Source organism: Phodopus roborovskii, unplaced genomic scaffold, assembly GCF_943737965.1.
Source record: "Phodopus roborovskii unplaced genomic scaffold, PHOROB, whole genome shotgun sequence".
Classification (NCBI taxonomy): domain Eukaryota; kingdom Metazoa; phylum Chordata; class Mammalia; order Rodentia; family Cricetidae; genus Phodopus; species Phodopus roborovskii.
In genome coordinates, this window is record NW_026126598.1 from 11667244 (window position 1) to 11685724 (window position 18481).

Consider the following 18481-nt stretch of genomic DNA (forward strand, 5'->3'; position numbering starts at 1 on the left):
TAGCCCTGGCTGTCTTGGAACTGGCTCTGTAGACCAGGCTAGCCTCAAACTCAGAAATCCGCCTGCCTCTGACTCCTGAGAGCTGGGATTAAAGGTGTGTACCACACTGTGTGTGTGCGCGCGCGCATGTATGCACATGTGCCATAGCATACACGTGGAAGTCAAAGGGCAATTTGTGGGAGTCAGTCCCAGGGATCAAACTTGGATCCTCAGACTCAGCCACAAGTGACTTTACCCACTAAACCATCTCGCCAACCCAAAATTTTAGTGAGAACTTGTCTCAAACAAACAAACAAACAAACAAAGCAAAAATACAAAACTTTTCTGACTCTCATTAGAAGCTTATTTAAGGTCGGTCATTTGTTCAACAAATACTTAGGACATGCCTGCTGTGCGTTTAGCAGGGTAATTTTAAGGATGACATGATTACAGCTTGCACTCCATTTAGACAAGCAGTGAGTCTGTGATCCGCAAATGCTCAGCAGAAAGCACCATCAGCAACAGGAGCCTCTGAGACTCCCCTATGCTTCCCAGGACCATCTTGGTCACGTGCTGGTAATAATCTCACACACACTCTACTTCTGACATCCTAAGGACAACTGTTCCTGCACACTAGAAGCATCACGGACAAGTGTCAGCATGACCGGTTCCATCCAGTGAAGTATCAGGTAGAATTGATTCCCTCTCATATAATTTTGCAACATTCCTCAGCCTCACCCCACTGGCCCAGTTACCCAGCCCTTGAAACTATCTCGAAACTGAAAATACTTAAGTGGGTTGGTGATAGTGCCATCTGTAACCACAGCTACTGGGGAGGCAGAGTTGTGACCAGTACCAGTTCAAGTAGAAGAGCACAAGCCAAGTGGGGCCTTGGTAGTGCATGCCTTTAATCCCAGCACTTGGGAGGCAGAGGCAGGCAGATCTCTGAGTTCGAGGCCAGCTTGGTCTACAGAGTGAGTTCTAGGACAGTCAGGATTGTTACTGTTACACAGGGAAACCTTGTCTAGAAAAACAACAACCACCAAAAAAAAAAAAAAAAAAAAAAAAAAAGAGAGAAAAAGAAAGAAAAAAGAAAAACAAAAACAAACTAAAGCAGCAGCTATAAAGGCAGAGTACCTGGATGGAGATGGGACACAAACCTCCCACGACACAGTGGGCAACAACGGGAGGCTGGAAGAGGGAAGAGAGCATATGCAGGATTGGATTGACAGTCAACCCTGATCTTCACCTACAAACACCTCAGAACAAGCAGGCAGGGTCCTTTCACTGGGCAATTTATTATACAGCACTCTTTGGGCTGGAACAACCCTACAACAGTCCCTGGGGTCTGTGGTTGCCAGGACACAACTTTGCTGGGTGAATGAACAGTTCCTTTCTCTGTCCTTTGAGGGTGATCTGGGGTAAGGGTTGGAGGGACTTCCTCTCCTTGATGCCAGGTTTACACAGTCCATTTCAGACACCTGCAGAGAAAGAAACGAAGCCCATTGGAGGCCAAGGGAGGTCCTGGGACGTTGTGTGGAATGAGACTACGTGTGTGTGTGTGTCTGTGTGTCTGTGTGTCTGTGTGTGTGTGTCTGTGTGTGTGTGGTTTAGGTTCAGGCTCACCTGGTCTCCTGGTGGGTGCCCAGGCAGCGCACCGTGCAGTACCGGGCACCACAGCTTACACAGGTATATGGGGATGGGAAGCCACATACAGCACAGAAGGGGCGCTGGGGTCTGGATGGGGGACCAGCACAGGCTGTCAAGTAGTTGGGGCCCTCAGATGCACTCAGGTTCTGCAGGGACACGAAGGGACAGGCATCTTGAGTTCGCTACTCTGCCATGCGGCTCACATCCACCAAGGATCCTGATGAGCATGGGCTCACCCCTTTGTTTTGGGGACTCCCTCCCCAGGCTAAGAACTCTCTCACCTGCTCCTCCAGCAGAGCCTGGAAGTTTTTCCGGAAACGAAGTTTGAAATGGTCACCTCGAGTTTTCTTCTTTTTCTTTCCTGGGGGAATCAAGGACAATGAGTTGCTAGACAGTGACTGTGACACTTGGGGTCTGTCCCTCCCTGCCTACATCTGCCCTATGCCCTGACAGTCAGCTCCTAAAGTTTAGTCTACTCCATCTTTTTATTTGGGGGACAGGAACTCATGTAGCTCAGGCTGGCCATGAACTCACTGTGTAGACAAGGATGACCCGGATTAGTCCTGCCTCCACCTCTCATGGGCTGCAACTACAGGCCTTTTGTTTTTCTTGCTTTGACACAAGGTCTCATTATACACCCCATGCTGACTTCAAACTCACTATGTAGACCAGGTTGACCTTAGATTCCTGGCAATTCTCTTGCCTCAGCTTTCTGTGGGCTGGGTCTATAGGCATGCACCATCATACTTTATTGCTCCATCTTTTTTATTCCACACATGTGAAGAAACACAGGTGTAGAGAGGGGAAGACAGGTGCTCCCAGTATAGGAGCTAGTCATTGGCAAAACCGGAAACAGTTCCAAGTCGCCTCAATGCTGGGACCTTTCCCACACGGTCCTCCTCAGTCCCGACGTCTTTCCTTTCCTCCCACAGTGACAGGGATAGTATTTTTGTTTGTTTTTGAGACAGGGTTTCTCTGTGTAACAGCCCTGGCTGTCCTGGAACTGCCTCTGTAGACCAGGCTGGCCTCCAACTCACAGAGCTCTACCTGCCTCTGCCTCCTGAGTGCTGGGATTAAAGGTGTGCACCAACACCGCCCAGTTGACAGGGATACTTTTACATTCTGTTTTATAAAGACACACTTGAGTCAGTAAGATGGTTCGAGTGGGTAACAGCACTTGCTGCTAAGCCTGACAGCCTGAGTTTATCCCTAGGACTCACATTACAAAAGAGAGAACCAACTCCTGAAAGTGGCCCTCTAACACCCACCCACATGCCATGGCACTCACACACACACACACACACACACACACACACACACACACACACACACACACGTGTGTGTGGTGAGAGTTCTTCCAGAGCTCTGCAGCTGGTTTAATTCTGGAGTATTAGCGCCTGGCTTTGATCTGCATTTTGTGACTACCTTTTGTTGTAAATATGTAAATCTTACCTGAGAGTTTCTTAAAGGTTAAAAGCCCATACAAAACTTGGTTTACAGGAGGAATCAGCAAACTGAGATGTCCTGTGGCTAGGAATTGCTTTACCATTTGTCTCTTTGGGGGTGGGGGACGTGCTTTGGTTTGCAGAAATTGATTTGCTAAAAGGTGTAAATTGTATAACAATAAAGGATTCCTTGGCTAAACTAGAGTCAGCCAGCTGTGGTTGCAAAGGCTAAAATTCATCCTAGAATGCCCCCAATTCTTCCACAGAAACCAACATCCCATAAAACACATATTACAAATCAAACAAGAGAAATTGCTTACATTTTTAAAAATCTCACTGGGCATGGTGGCACCCACCTTTAATCCCAGCACCTGTGAAGCAGAGGCAGGTGGATCTCTGTGAGTTCAAGGCCAATCTGGTCTACATAAAGAGACCCTCTCTCAAACAGACAGACCAAACCCTCCCTACAATACAGAGAAAGAATAGGCATGCATATTTATCTGGCCCAGTGTTACAGCTGCTAATGGTTGTTTTGTTGAGTTAATCCCTCCCTTCCAGTCCAGGTTTCTTTGGTGTACAAAGGTGAAACCAGTGGACACTAACTTGACTCAGTGGTTCAAAGTGTCTGAGCCCAGCCCAGACATCCACAGGATGAGGGACAAGTACAAGGGATGATAATGAAAGGCAAAGCCACCACAAGTCTCAGAAATGTGGCTGACACCAGACACAGAGGGGAAAGACTGAATGCCAAACAATCCAGAGTGACTGACAAACTTTTGTCTGTCTAAACTTGTTGATTGAAGATAGTTCTTCAGAATAGTAATGCATTGTTTTTTCAGATTGTCAGGCTCTGAATAAATCAAAGTTTTAACGAACTAGGGGTTGCTAAGATTGCCCAGTAGGTAAGGGCACCTGCTACCAAACCCAGCAACCTGAATGACCAGAGTTCAAACTCTGGGAGCTATATGGTGGAAGAAAAGAGCCAACTCCTACAAAGTTTTTTTTTTTTTTCTGACCTCCACATGCAAGCATGTGCAGAAAAGCACAAACACACATATGCATGAACACACACACACACACACACACACACACACACACACACACACACACACTAAAGAAATTAAAAATACAATAAAGATTCAATCCCATCTCTGCTCCTGGACATCTACAGTAACAGGCTATAAGGAGCTTCTTGACACTGTCTCATTCTCTCTCCCACAACCCCCTCCTCACCTGTGTCTGCAGCATCATCAAACTGAGGCAGCCTCTTGCCCAGCTGGGGGAGGCCTGCGTGAGGGTCATCCTGAAAGTTGTCATTTTCTAAAGCTTCGAGCTGTCGATTGATCCTTCGCTGTCGGGCTGCCCGGTCCAGCACCCGCCGCTGTCCAGGGTCCTGGGAGCGAACTAGATGGGATCAAGAAAACAGGAAAGCTGGGCTGACAGTCTCCTGGCTTCATCCCTGTCACTATGTTGTGGGAAGCTCCCAGCTCTTAACCCTGCTTCTTTCCAGCTTAGAAAACTAGTTTCTGCCCTTCATGCTGACTCTTGGTCCTCAAGTCCTGGCAATAACTAGACACAATAAATTGCAGCTGGAGAGGTGGCTGTCTGCCCTTGCAGAGTGCTAGAGTTCAGTTTCCAGCACACAGGACCATCAGTCCCTAGGGTGGTTCACAATTGCCTGTAACTCCAGCTCCAGGAGTTCCGACTCCCTCTTCAGTCGTCTGTGGGCATTTACGCTCATCTGCACACAGCAACACATGGACACATACTTATGATTTTTAAAAAATAAGTGCATTTAGAGGACTGACACTATGTTTATCTCTGGCTTCCACATTCAACACACCTGTGACTTTGTAGGGCCAAAACCAGTGTATGCTTCTAGAATGTCCCTTCAGCCTGAGATGCATTTGTATGCCCTGTGACTGCGCTAAATACTTTCCTTGCACTTAAACAGTGTCTGCTCCCTGCCATGACTCCCAGCTTCCTCCTGTCCTCTCTTGGTGGGTATGCTTCCCAGTCCCACGTCTTGGCTCCTCCCTTGGTCTTTAGGACTACTCTACCTGTTCTCCTTCTTTTATTGAACAACCTTCAGTAGGGTCTCAGGAGGCCCAGGCTGGCCTGCAACTTACTATGTAGCTGGGAGTGACTTTGAAAGACCTCCTGTGCACTCCCACACCTGTGGTTTATGTGGTGCTGGGGATGAAACAAGAGCTTTGTAAACGCCAGGCAAGCACTCTACCAGCTGGTCCAAAACCCTAGCCTCTTTTTCTAGCATATCTTTCAAGAGGTTCATTTATTCTATGTGTTTCTGTACACATATGGGTACTGCAGTACATGTGTGAAGGTCAGAGGACAATCTGTGGAAGTCTTTTTTTCTCTCCTATCATGTGGGTTCTGGGAACTGACTCAGCACGGTTTCCTTACTGCCCAGTCTTGCCAGCCTTTCCTGGTGCTGCTAATCAAAGCACAGAGCTGTGTTTTCCAGAACATGCTAGTCTCAAGCCTGAACCCCCTCCAACCATGGACTTGGCTACAAGACATGGAGAGTCTGAGGCAGGACCAGCCTAATTATATAGGCAGCCTAAGCTACAAAGTGAAACCTATCCCATTAAAAAAAAGAAGAAATAAAGAAATAATAGGGTGGGTTCCTAAGCGTCTCTGTCCCTTCCATCCAGTAGCTGGGATGTGTACAAATGCTCATTGCACCTAGGCTTTGGAATGACAAGGCTCTCCATCCCCCCCCCCCCCCCCCCCCCCCGGCTTCTAGCTTGCATGAATGAATGGTTGCGGGGCTGCCCCCACGCCGAGCAAGAGGAACGCCTAAGGGATTTGACTTGAATAACTGGGAAGGAAAATGTTAAGGGGGATTCGAACTCGAGATGCAGAAAGGGGCGAACCTCTAAAGGCTCACATACCCGAGGGTTTCTTCTCCACCATTTGCGTAACAGTTGCCTGAAGAGCCTACTGCGCACGCGTGTTAACCCCAATTCCCCCCACCCCCGTCCAAACGCATTCCTTCCGGTGGCGTGCACTAGTACGCGTGCGCAGTCATTCCTCTCCTACTTGAAGGCATTACGTGATGTTCCCTTGGAGACCAGGAAGCTTTCCGCCATCTTTGATAGGGGCAAACCCACTTCCGGTCTCGTTGTGGTTGTTTGAAAAAAACAAAAAAGAAAACCTAAGCGTTCGCCTCCCCACGTACCCCGCAAAGGGTCATTTCTAAAACATGTTGCGGGTGGCCTTTAGGGACGCGCTCTTGCCCTGGTGCCCTTTGCAGCCCCGGAGCGTGTCCCCGGGCAGCGGGGGGAAGGGAGGGCTCGCGGCTTTGTTGAACCCCCGCCCGCGGCGATGTCCGCGCGATTCCGGCTCGTGCTGCTCGGCCTCTCCGGGCCCGTCGTGCCCGCCTCGCGCCCTGCCCAGGGCTCGCTGCCCGGCCCTCCTCCGGGTCAGGGCCCGCCCCCGCGTCCCCTGGACCCTCCTCAGAAGGTCACTTCCCCTCCCTGGGGATTCGGTTCCTTACGTGAGACCCGGGCTGCGCCGGGGACTGGACCCCGGGCTCCTCCCCACCCCCCAGCCCGCGCCCACGGGACAATCCTTGCCTTGTCTCGCCGTCTGCATCTCGGGTTTTCGGTGGCCTCGGGTTACGCCTTTTTTTCCAGGGCGGAGTCGCAAGCACAGCTCCTCCTCACAGCGGGCTCGGCTTCCCTTTTCCCAGAATCTTCTCCGGGAGTTGGAATCTGGGCGCTAAGCTCAGCCCCGTTGTGGGCCCTAGTGTCGCCTGAGTGTGCTGCTAGCCATGGCTGCGTCAGGCCTGGAACCCCGGCTTCTGCTCCTGCTGCTGCTGCTGCTGCCGCCGCTGCCCCCGGTGACTTCTGCCTCCGATCGACCCCGGGACTCCAACCCTGTCAACCCAGGTAAGAACCCGGGAGGCCAGTGGGCAGAGTCGACACGTCTGCCAGCCTGGGAGGGAGTGTCCAGTTTCTCCCGGGACCCAGCGCATCGCCCTCTCCCCACGCTGAACTAGGGGGTTCCAGTCTCCCCAGAGGGACAGGAACACCCCAGCCCCCATTCCTGTATGTTACTCCACTCGACTCTTCTGGAGACCAAATGCCCCTGGGAACTGGGAAAACACTTTAGTGAAATAACTGGGAGGTGGAGATACACAGGGATAAACACATGGGACCCGGAGCAGTGGGTCCTAAGTGCCAGTTCCATGGCTGTGACAGACAAATTGCTGGTGATCACTGTGGCTACATCAGAGACAGAGGGATACAGGCGTTTCCTGCAGTCTGCGGAGTTCTTTAACTACACTGTACGGGTGAGTGGGGGGCTCCTGGAGAAGTTCCATCAGGAGTGTGCTGGGGGCTGGTCCTGTGTCCTCACTTTGGCCAGCTGACCTCTTCCATGGCATGGGGCTGGGCTCTTTCCTGCAGACCCTGGGCCTGGGACACGAGTGGCGAGGGGGTGATGTTGCCCGAACAGTTGGTGGAGGCCAGAAGGTCAGGTGGCTGAAGAAGGAAATGGAGAAATATGCAAATAGGGAAGACATGATCATCATGTTTGTAGACAGGTAAAGAGGGTCTGGGGTTGACAGAGCGGGACAGTGAATATGAACAGAGGAAAAAGAGACCCTTTTCCTTGTCCAGCTACGATGTGGTTCTGGCCAGCAGCCCAGCAGAACTCCTGAAGAAGTTTGTTCAGAGCGGTAGTCATCTACTGTTCTCCGCTGAGGGCTTCTGCTGGCCTGAGTGGGGGCTAGCGGAGCAGTACCCTGAGGTGGGCACCGGGAAGCGCTTCCTCAACTCTGGTGGTGAGTGGCAAAGAACCCAAGAAAGAGCCCCCCCCCAGTGGTGGGGGCATTGGATGCTCCAGGTTCCTGAGGGTTGGAGGGAGACTGGGATCCTGGGATTCTTGGGGATCTACCTCCTCTTCTGTTCCCCAGGATTCATCGGCTTCGCTCCCACCATCCATCAAATTGTCCGCCAGTGGAAATACAAAGATGATGACGACGATCAATTGTTCTACACTCGCCTGTACTTGGACCCAGGACTGCGGGTAGGGAGCATCCCCAGTTGAATGGGAGAGAAGGCATGAGGGGAGTTGGAGAACGATAAGGTGCCACCTGTCCCCTCTCAGTTCACTGCTCCATCTCATGCCATCTAGGAAAAACTCAAACTTAATCTGGACCATAAATCCCGGATCTTCCAGAACCTCAATGGAGCCTTAGGTGAGGAAGAAGAGGGTTAGAATTGGGTGATGAAGAACGGGTTTCTGCCAGAACTGGGCTGGCCTGCAGATGACCACGGGCTTACCCAACATCTAAGCATGTTATATTGTGTTAGCAATAGTGAGTCTGGTAGAGCAGGCCAGCAGCAAAATGCTAAGGATTTGCCAGAGGGGCTGGGGTGTGGCTCAGTGGTAGAGCACCTGCCTAGAATCCCCCAATGAGGGGCTGGGGCTGAATAACTAAGTAATAGAAGGTGTGCCTAGCATACAGAAACCCTAGGTTCACGCATTTACCAGGCACATGGTAAGGTTTTCAGTCAGGGGCTCTACTACTGTGATTTCATTGACACAGAGCTTCTGCAAAGGGACTGTTTCCTGACTCCCCACCTTGGAAGACCCTTTGGCAGGTGGCAAAATTGGCTCCCTTAGGGACTAGTGAGTCACCCCAGGTCACTCAGGTAGAGTGGTTGAACTCTCTAAGGCAGCAACAGCCTGGTCAGGCTTGCAAAAGCCAAGGATGGTGTTATATCCCTGATCTCAGGTCTCAGAGACAGGAGGACCTCGAGTTGCTGGCCATCCTGGGCTACATAGCAAGACCCTATCAAAGGAAAGAAAGGACTCACAGAAAAGTACCAAAAAATACTTTTTTTCCTCTCATGTATTTGTTTTGGAGGGGAGGGAAGTCAGATGGACAGTGCTTGAGACACTGTTCTTTCCTTCTACCAAGTAGTTTCTGGGTATCAGGCTTGGTGGCAAGTGCCTTTGTCCACTGAGCCATCTCCCTAGCCCCAGTCAAACACAGTATATGATAACTTAAAAAAAAAAAAAAAAAAACAATGTTTCTATAACAAAATTTCAGCTCACAACGGCAACAGAAGCGAAGAGCACTGGCCTGACTGAGCCATAGCTTGGGCACCTTTGGGCCTACACACTGCTCAGTCCACAAGAGGAATTGGGACTGAACCTATTGTTTTGTGGTTCCCAATTAAAGGGACTATTGAAAGACTTCCTTTTTCTCCCCCAGATGAAGTGGTCTTAAAGTTCGACCAGAACCGTGTGCGCATCCGAAATGTGGCCTATGACACTCTTCCTGTTGTGGTCCATGGAAACGGTCCCACCAAGGTGCCCCTGGTGCCCTCTGCCCTTGCTCGTCTCAAGCCCTGAGTGCCCCATCCCTCCTGGACCATTTGGTCTGCTCCAGTCCCAGTAGAAGAGGTGCTGATGACATAATACGGGGAGAGCAGCCTCTTCACCTTCTCCCTGTACTGAGCCCAGATTGCCTCCCATGTGTCCCCAGACGCCTTTACTTTAGCTACACACCCCCTGTCCCAACAGCTCCAGCTCAACTACCTGGGGAACTATGTCCCCAATGGCTGGACTCCACAGGGAGGCTGTGGATTCTGCAACCAGAACCAGAGGACACTCCCAGAGGGGCAGGTGAGAAGAGCTATGATGCTGGGCAGTCTGGGTTGCTGAGCTCCTGGGCATCCTAACCCTGGAGTGGGCAGTGGCTCAGAGAGAGGCCTGGGCTTCTGTGACCCTTGTCCTGTGGTGTCCGCAGCCTCTCCCCCGGGTGCTTCTGGCAGTGTTTGTGGAGCAGCCTACCCCCTTCCTGCCTCGATTCCTGCAGCGCCTGCTATTCCTGGATTACCCCCCGGACAGGATCTCTCTTTTCCTTCATAACAATGTGAGATGTGGGGACACCCACCTCCTGCCTCTGCCACATCCTATACCTCTTCCTATCTGTCCTCCCTGGACTGTGTCCCTCGGGTACCACCTCTCTGCCTATCCCATCCCCAGGAGGTGTACCATGAGCCTCACATCGCAGATGCCTGGCCACGGCTCCAGGACCACTTCTCAGCTGCAAAGCTAGTAGGGCCAGAGGAAGTCCTGAGCCCAGGGGAGGCCAGGGACATGGCCATGTGAGTGGATCTCCCTCGGCCTTTACATCCCACTCCCCTCCCTCCTCCTCCTCGTCGACAGTGGAGCCCCTGGGGAAGGAGATGCTGACTCTTGTCCTCTTCTCAGAGCTGGGAGTGCCCCATTTGTCCTGCTGTCCCTATTCCCTGCCTCCATTCCCCGTTTGGGCTCATCTTTCCATTTGTGGGTCTTCTCTTCCAGGGATAGCTGTCGGCAGGACCCCGAGTGTGAGTTCTACTTCAGCCTGGATGCTGATGCTGTCCTGACCAACCCGGAGACCTTGCGCATCTTGATTGAACAAAACAGGTGATCAACCCCACACATCCATGGAGCCCAGGATGGCATAGGAACTCCATACCTTCCCTGTGTGGGACATAGTCCGGTCTCCTCTTGTTCAATTCCCTCTGCCGTTTTATCCACAGGAAGGTAATAGCCCCCATGCTTTCCCGCCATGGCAAGCTCTGGTCCAACTTTTGGGGCGCCCTGAGCCCCGATGAGTACTATGCCCGCTCTGAAGACTACGTGGAATTGGTCCAGCGGAAGCGAGTGTGAGTCCCACCCATGTGTACCATGCAGGCTCCAGCCAGAGCCTTCCCTGGGTCCCCACTCCATAGCATCCTATGTGGTCATTAGGTCACAGCTATGGGAAGGGAGGGGCTGGTAATGGATTGGGTGGTTATGTTACATCAGTGATGTGATGGCTTCAGGCTCGTGATTCTGGGGTACCCTGAGGGAAGGAGCTTCTACAACGAACAAATCATAATCTGACGGGTTGTCCATCTGGCTGATCATACCTGATAACTGCAGGGGAGTGTGGAATGTGCCCTACATATCCCAGGCGTATGTGATCCGTGGGGAGACCCTGAGGACGGAGCTGCCCCAGAAGGAGGTATTCTCTGGCAGTGACACTGACCCAGATATGGCTTTCTGTAAGAGCCTACGGGACAAGGTGAGTGGGGTGGTTGGCATGGGTTGCCAAGCCTGGGGACTTGATGCTGTGTTGACAGCTTCCTATTGTCCTCCTCACACATGCCCACCCTTTACCCCACTCCAGGGCATCTTCCTCCACCTCAGCAACCAGCATGAGTTTGGCCGGCTGCTGGCTACTTCTCGCTATGACACTGACCACTTACACCCAGACCTCTGGCAGATCTTTGACAACCCTGTGGTAAGAAGGACCCTTTGACCTGCTGGGACTCCCCTCCATTGTCCACGATGGTGGTGGTGTAACCCAATGGGGGAGTAAAGAAGGCTCCACTCAAATGCTGCAACTCCTCCTGCAGGACTGGAAAGAACAGTACATCCATGAGAACTACAGCAGAGCCCTGGATGGGGAAGGATTAGTGGAGCAGGTAAGCTGTGTGAAGCACCCACTGCTGGGATTGGTGGGGTTCAAACTGAGCTCCCAGGGACTGAGGGTTTGATGTCTGAGCAAGAGTGAGGCTGACAGCCACACTAAGTGTTACAAGCCTGTAATCCTAGAGGTCTGGAAGCTTATGTACAAGGACGGAGAGTTCCAGGCTAGCCTGGGCTACATAGTGAGTGCCATATCAGCCACGGTCAGGTGGCAAGACCAAGTCTCAAAAACCCAAATCGGGCAGAGGAGATGACTCCATAGTTAAGTACTTAACACATAAGCATGAGGACCTAGTTCAGATCTCCAGAGCCCATGTAAATGCTAGCATGTGTGGTGGCCTGCCTGTAATCCCAGCCTTAGAAGGCCGATACCAAGGATCCTCAGCAAGCTGGCTAGCCAGATTGGCTGCATCAGTAAGCTCTGGGTTTGATTAAGAGATCCTGCCTCAGTGGAGAAGGAGCAAGAAAAATCTAGCAGTTCCTGATGTCAAACTCAGACCTTCTCACACACACACACACACACACACACACACACATTTCAGCACACACACCCTTACACAGGTATGCGCACACTCACATGAAAACAAGTAGAGGCATGGTGCGTGCCTTTACTCCCAGAATTCAAGTAGTGGAGGCAAGAAGATAGGAGGGTTAGTAGTTGAAGGCCAGCCTCAGACACACAGCAAGTTCAAGACCATCCTGGATTACATAGTAAGACCTTGTCTAAAACTAAATAAATGGGCTTGAGATGTAGCTCACTTAGTGGAACACTTGCCTACCATTCACAAAGCCCTAGCCTCAATCTCCAGCACTGTATAAACTGAGCATGGTGCTGCATGCCTGTCATCTCAGCACTTGGGAGGTGGAGGTAGGAGGATCAGAAGTTCAAGGCCAGCCTCAGCCACATAGTGAATTTGAGGCCAGCCTGGGCTACATAAGACCCTGTCTCCAAAAAAATAAAATAAAAGACAGAACAGGATCATTGCTGTAGATACTGGGGCTCCAGGCACCCTATTTCTGCCCTTTTCTGCACAGGCCTTTCCACTGACCACCCCTCCCCAGGCAGCTGCCTAGGGAGCTCAGATTGCCTTTTCATAGGTCCTCTCCTGTATTCTCTCCTCCCTGTCCCTTTGCCTGTCCCACCCCTTGCCCCTCTTCCCTGAGTTCACCTTGCCTTGTCCCGTGTTGCCTAACCCTGTCCCTAGCCATGCCCAGATGTGTACTGGTTCCCACTGCTGACAGAGCAAATGTGCGATGAGCTGGTGGAGGAGATGGAGCACTATGGCCAGTGGTCTGGAGGCCGGCATGAGGTGAGGGGCAGGGTGAGCCTGACGGAGGGACAGAGGGATAGGGGTATGGAGGGGAATCCCAGGGATGGGGCTCGTTCTGGGTATGTTAGTTATTTGTCTTGATGCTGTGACAAAATATTTGACAAAAGCAACTTGAAGGAAGGGTTTATTACAGCTCACAGTCTGTGGGTACATCCCATCATGGCAAGGAGGCGTGGCAGCAGGAGAGGGAGGGGGCAGGAGAGGGAGGGGGCAGGAGAGGGAGGCAGCTGGTCCCGTGGTATCTGTAGTCGGGAAGCAGAAAGAGATGAATGCTGGTGCTCATCTCGTTTTCTCTATCATTCAGGCCAGGACCCTGGCACATGGGATGACTCTGCCCACAGTGGTCAGTTTCTCTGTTAACCTAACCCAGACAATCCCTCCTGACATGCCCAGAGGCTTGTCTTCTAGGTGATTCTAGGGCCCATCAGGTTGACAGTCAAGGTTAGGTTTTACACAGAGGGTGCTAGATAGCATGGCCAGATAGCGTGGGGAGGTCAGAGTGATTGGTCGGAGAGTGGCCAGCAGGTCCAGCAATAGTGATCTTGCTGTCAAGGAGAAAAGAACGCTGCTTTTAGGTGGCAGGGGCAGAGGCGTTAAGACTCAGGCTGGGCGGTGCTGGCGCACGCCTTTAGTCCTAGCACTTGGGAGACAGAGGAAGACAGAGGAAGACAGATCTCTGAGTTTCATGCCAGCCTGGTCTACAGAGCAAGTTCCAGGACAGCCAGAGAGAGCTACACGGAGAAAAACAAACAAAAAGACCGGAACCAACAAGAAGAAGCTGATATTGTCCCTGAGGAAGAATGGGCTAGCCCAGGGATGTGAGTGACTCAGTGTCTACTGTCCATAGGATTCCAGATTGGCTGGAGGATACGAGAATGTTCCCACCGTGGACATCCACATGAAGCAGGTGGGGTACGAAGACCAGTGGCTTCAGCTGCTGAGGACATATGTGGGGCCCATGACTGAGTACCTGTTCCCTGGCTACCACACCAAGGTAGGATAGATATCACAACCACTGATGTCTCCCTCTTCCTGTACCCCAGTCTCAGAATTTCAACTCCATATGGTCCTTCCTGTCCCCAGCCCTGTAACAACTAAGGCTCCATAGACTTGGGGCTTGGGATCAAGATGGGTTTGGGAAGAAGTTAGGTCTTCTACTTAGGCTGCTGTATCATCAGAAGAATCACTGGACGGGCATGCTGCACCTGTAACCTCAGCACTTGGTAAACTGAGGCACGAAGATCAAGAGTCTTAAAACAGGAAGGAAGGGCTGGAGATGTGGGTCAGTTAGATGCTTGCCCAGCATGCACAAAGCCCTGGCTTCCATCAACAGCCCTGTGCAAACTGGAGGTCTGTAGTCCCAGCACTTGGGAGGAAGAAGCAGGAGAATCAGAAGTTCAGGGTCATCTGTAGCTATAGAGTGAGCTTGAGGCCAGTCTGGGCTACATGACACCTTGTCTCAAAAAATGGGGAGATGGCTTGTCAGTGAAGTGTTTGTCATGTAAGTATGATGGCCTGAGTTCATGTCATCAGCACCCATGTAAAAGCTGGACATGTCGTTACACGTCTGTACGCCCAGTGCTGGGGAAGAACCTAGGGTGGAGGACAAGCAGACCCAGGTGTGGTGGCGCATGCCTATGATCCTATCATGGAAGAGGCAGAGGCAGACGCAGGAAGACCTCTGTGAGTTTGAGGCCAGCCTGGCCTATATAGCAAGTTCTAGGCCAGATGGAGTTACATAGAGAGACCCTATCTCAAAAAAAATATAGACAAAGTAGCCAGGTGTGATGGCACACGCCTTTAATCCCAGCACTGGGGAGGCAGAGGAAGACAGATCTCTTGAGTTTGAGGCCAGCCTGGTCTACATAGTGAGTGAGTTCCAGGACAGCCAGGGCTACTTAGTGAGACCTTGTCTCAAAAAACTGAATTCCCCTGTCCGCTTCCCAAAAAGACAGTGTGAGAAAAGGAAGAGCTGTGTCTTTCCTTGCCCTTCCTATAGTTTCCACTTCATGTCGCCACAGACTCGGGCAGTGATGAACTTCGTGGTCCGCTACCGGCCAGATGAGCAACCCTCACTTCGGCCACACCATGACTCGTCCACCTTCACCCTCAATGTCGCCCTCAATCACAAGGGCGTGGATTATGAGGTGAGGCTGGGTCCCTCCTGTCTCAGCTCCTTTCCTAGCCTCTGCGGGGCCTCGCGTCTCTCAGCGGTTTTGTGTCACGTCTTGGCTCGACTGCTCACAGCCCATCATGGAGGGAAGCCAAGGCAGTTACTCAAGGGAGGCAGGGGCTGATGCAGAGGCCATAGAGGGGTGCTTCGACCTGGCTTGTTCTTCATGGCTTGCTCAGCCTGCCTTGTCATAGAACCCAGGACCAGTAGCCCAGAGATGGCTGCATCCACAGTGCACTGCGCCCTCCCCCTTTAATCATCAGTCAAGATTGCCTACAGGCCAGTCTGAGGAAGGCGTCTCCTTCCTTGAGACGCTCCCTCAGCCCTGATCAAGCCAGCTTGTATCAAACTGACATAAACCCCACCAGCACAGCTGCTTCCCTAGTCTTCCAGTTTCCCGTGTCTGTATCGGTTACTTTTCTGTTACTGTGGCGACATTCCGTTTCTCAGCAAAAGCAATGGAAGGAAGGGTCTGTTTGGGCTCACATTCTGGGATTACAGTCCATCCTGGTGGGGAAGGCATGGCGGCACCGGCAGGAGGGGTGGCCGCGAGTTGTGTTGTATTCACAGTCAGGAAGCAAAGAGGCGAAGCCTGGTGCCCAGCTCCATTTCTCCTTTTTTTTTTTTTTTTTTTTTTTTTTTTTTTGCCTGCAAGTATGTCTGTACGAGGATGCTAGATCTAGATCCCCTGAACTGGAGTTACAGACAGCTGTGAACTGCTGTATGGGTGCTGGGAATTGAGCATCCCCCTCCCCCCCCAAGTCTTCTGAAAAAGCAAGCAGTATTCTTAACTGCTGAGCCCTCCTTACACTCTGCTTTTTGTCAGTCCTAGATGGCAGCCAATGAGATGGCGCCATCCTTACCAGGGTGGGTCTCCCTCATCCCTCTTTAACCTGTTCTAGAAACTCCCCCTCATATATTCCCAGAAGTTTGTCTATGATGGCTCTAAATTCCATCAAGTTGGCCATCCAGATTAAGTACCTCTTGCCTGTCTCAGCAGCCCGTTTGATTGGCGCCTCTCCCTGGCCTGCTTTCCTCCTCCCCTGTATCCCCATGTCTGCTAGCCTTACTTTTATTATGTTCTCTCTCATCTCTCCAGGGAGGTGGCTGCCGCTTCCTTCGTTACGACTGCAGAATCTCATCCCCGAGGAAGGGCTGGGCTCTCCTGCACCCTGGTCGCCTCACACACTACCATGAGGGGCTGCCTACCACCCGGGGCACTCGGTACATCATGGTGTCCTTTGTTGACCCCTGACACTCAACCAGTCTGCCAAACCTTCTCTGCCATTGTGCCTTGTTGGGCGACTGGGGACACCATTCTCAGAGAGAGAGCATCGGGCTCTTCTTGTTTCCTGAGTGTGCCTCGCGCTGAATGTTCTGTCCCCATCATCGCTCTCAGGAGGTCCCTGGGGTATGCCACCTTCTCACTGACCCCATGGACTCGGGGACTGGACACTTTCCCCCCCAGAGACAGGGTTTTTCTGTGTAGCCCTGACTATCCTGGAACTTGCTTTGTAGACCAGGCTGGCCTCAAACTCACAGAGACCCGCCTGCCTCTGCCTCCCAAGTGCTGGGATTAAAGGCGTGCACCACTGCTGCCTGGCAGGAGTGGACTTCTGAGGGTTCCCTGCCTGATAAATTATTGAGCTTCCTCAGCCTCACTTACAATAAAAGGGTGTTTGTAACTGTTGAGTTCATGAGTCATATATATATAAAGTCAGGGTCTTGTGTAGCCCAGGCTGGCCTCTTACTCACTCCACTATAGGGAATGATACAGTTGTGCACCACCATGTCCAGTTAATGCAGTGCTGGGGATCAGACCCACAGTCCTACATGGTGGCAAGTATTCTACCAACTGAGCTACATCCCCTCTCCTTTCTCCTTATTTTTTTAATAAATTAAGTGTGTGTGAGTCTGGGTATATATACATGAGCAGAGGTGTCCACAGGGGCCAGAAGATGGTCTCATATCCCCCTGGAACTGGAGTCACAGGATTGAGAGCCATTTGACTTGAGGGCTGGGAACCACACCCTGGTCCAGCAAGTACTCTCATCCCCTGAACCATCTCTCCAGTCCCAGCCACAAACTAGAGATATGTGAAAGGGAGGAAATGTCTCCATTAGATCCAGCTATAAGGCGTTTTCCTAATTAGTGATTGATCAGGGAGGGCCCAGCCCATTGTGGGTAGTACCATCTCTGAGCTGGTGGTCCTGGGTTCTATTAGAAAGCAGGCTGAGTAAGCCATGTTGTGCAAGCCAGTAAGCAGCACCCCTCCATGGCCTCTGTATTGGCTCCTCCCTCCAGGTTCCTGCCCAGTTTGAGTTCCTGTCCTGACTTCCTTCAGTGATGAACAGCAATGTGAAAGTAAACAATTTGCTGCTGTCAAATCTGAGTTCAGTCCCTCCAACCCACATGGGGGGAGAAGGGAAGAAACATCCCCAAGTAATCCTTTGACCTCCATAGTACACCAGGGTGTGTGTGCTCTTCCACAATGCCACCCAAAAACTGGGTGGGCGTTGGTGGCACTCACCTTTAATCCCAGCATTTGGGAGGCAGAGGCAAGTGGATCTCTGTGAGTTCGATGCCAGCCTGGTCTACAGAGCTAGTTCCAGGACAGTCAAGGCTACACAGAGAAATCCTGTCTAAGAAAAAAAAGAGGAGGAGGAGAAGAGGAGGCCACATATGGAGGTTACAGCCCTGCCTGTCCTGGAACTCACTTTGTAGACCAGGCTGGTCTTGAACTCAGAGATGTCTGCCTCTGCCTCCCATGTGCTGGGATTAAAGGTGTGAGCTACCATGCCGAGCCAAGGAAAATGTGGCTTATATTTCCAGAGGTCCAATCCTTTATCATCCTGGTGGGACATGGTGTCATGCAGGCAGGCATGGTGCTGGAGAAGTGGCTGAAGAATCCTATGTCTTCAGTCAGCAGGAAGTGGCTTGAGTAGCGTATGAGACCTCAAAGCCCGCCTCCACAGTGACACAATTCCTCTAACAAGGCCACCGATCCTAATAGTACCACTCCCTTTGGGGGGCATTTTCTTTTTTGTTTTGTTTTGTTTTGCTTTTTGAGAGGGAGGGTCCCTGGCTGTCCTGGAACTCCCTCTGTGGACCAGGCTGGCCTTGCATTGCTTGCCTCTGCCTCCCTGGTTCTGGGATTTAGGGAATTTGCCATGATACTTGGCTGTCATTTAATTTCAAACCACCACACACAGCATTTTTGGAGTCTGGGGTTCTATGCCCAGCGCAGCACTAAACCACAAGTCGGGGACACCTGTAATCCCAAGCAGGAGGTCAAGGTCATTCTTGACTACATGGTTCCGTGTCAGCCTGGACTTTGTGAGATGGCGTCTCAAAAAGGGGGAGGAGGGTCCTGGAGGAAAGGGGCAACAAAAGACAAAAGA

At 51.7% G+C, this 18481-nt stretch overlaps 2 protein-coding genes across 4 annotated transcripts; one reads left to right on the forward strand and one right to left on the reverse strand.

Annotated features, from left to right (window-relative positions):
* Positions 1–1283: 1283 nt before the first annotated feature.
* Positions 1284–6067, reverse strand: Znhit1 (zinc finger HIT-type containing 1). The gene is made up of 5 exons (XM_051204991.1): positions 5990–6067; positions 4308–4478; positions 1911–1990; positions 1606–1775; positions 1284–1460 (listed from the first exon to the last, which is right to left on the reverse strand). Exons 1-5 carry the CDS (start codon positions 6009–6011, stop codon positions 1439–1441), a joined length of 465 nt encoding a protein of 154 aa, XP_051060948.1. The 5' UTR covers positions 6012–6067; the 3' UTR covers positions 1284–1438.
* Positions 6068–6545: 478 nt separating this feature from the next.
* Plod3 (procollagen-lysine,2-oxoglutarate 5-dioxygenase 3) lies at positions 6546–16765 on the forward strand. 3 transcript variants are annotated; one of them, XM_051204984.1, is made up of 19 exons: positions 6546–6560; positions 6790–6988; positions 7301–7392; positions 7508–7644; positions 7721–7884; positions 8017–8129; positions 8238–8301; positions 9325–9422; positions 9636–9737; positions 9862–9987; positions 10101–10222; positions 10422–10526; positions 10643–10768; positions 11028–11388; positions 11504–11572; positions 12782–12886; positions 13755–13901; positions 14929–15054; positions 16180–16765. In XM_051204984.1, the coding sequence occupies exons 2-19, from the start codon at positions 6871–6873 to the stop codon at positions 16333–16335; spliced, it is 2331 nt and encodes a 776-aa protein (XP_051060941.1). In that variant the 5' UTR covers positions 6546–6560; positions 6790–6870; the 3' UTR covers positions 16336–16765. The 3 variants fall into 3 exon arrangements, with proteins under 3 accessions (XP_051060941.1, XP_051060940.1, XP_051060942.1); XM_051204985.1 differs by lacking the exon at positions 6546–6560 and having other exon boundaries at positions 6582–6988; positions 11028–11169; positions 11275–11388; XM_051204983.1 differs by lacking the exon at positions 6546–6560 and having other exon boundaries at positions 6579–6988.
* The last annotated feature ends 1716 nt before the right edge of the window (positions 16766–18481 follow it).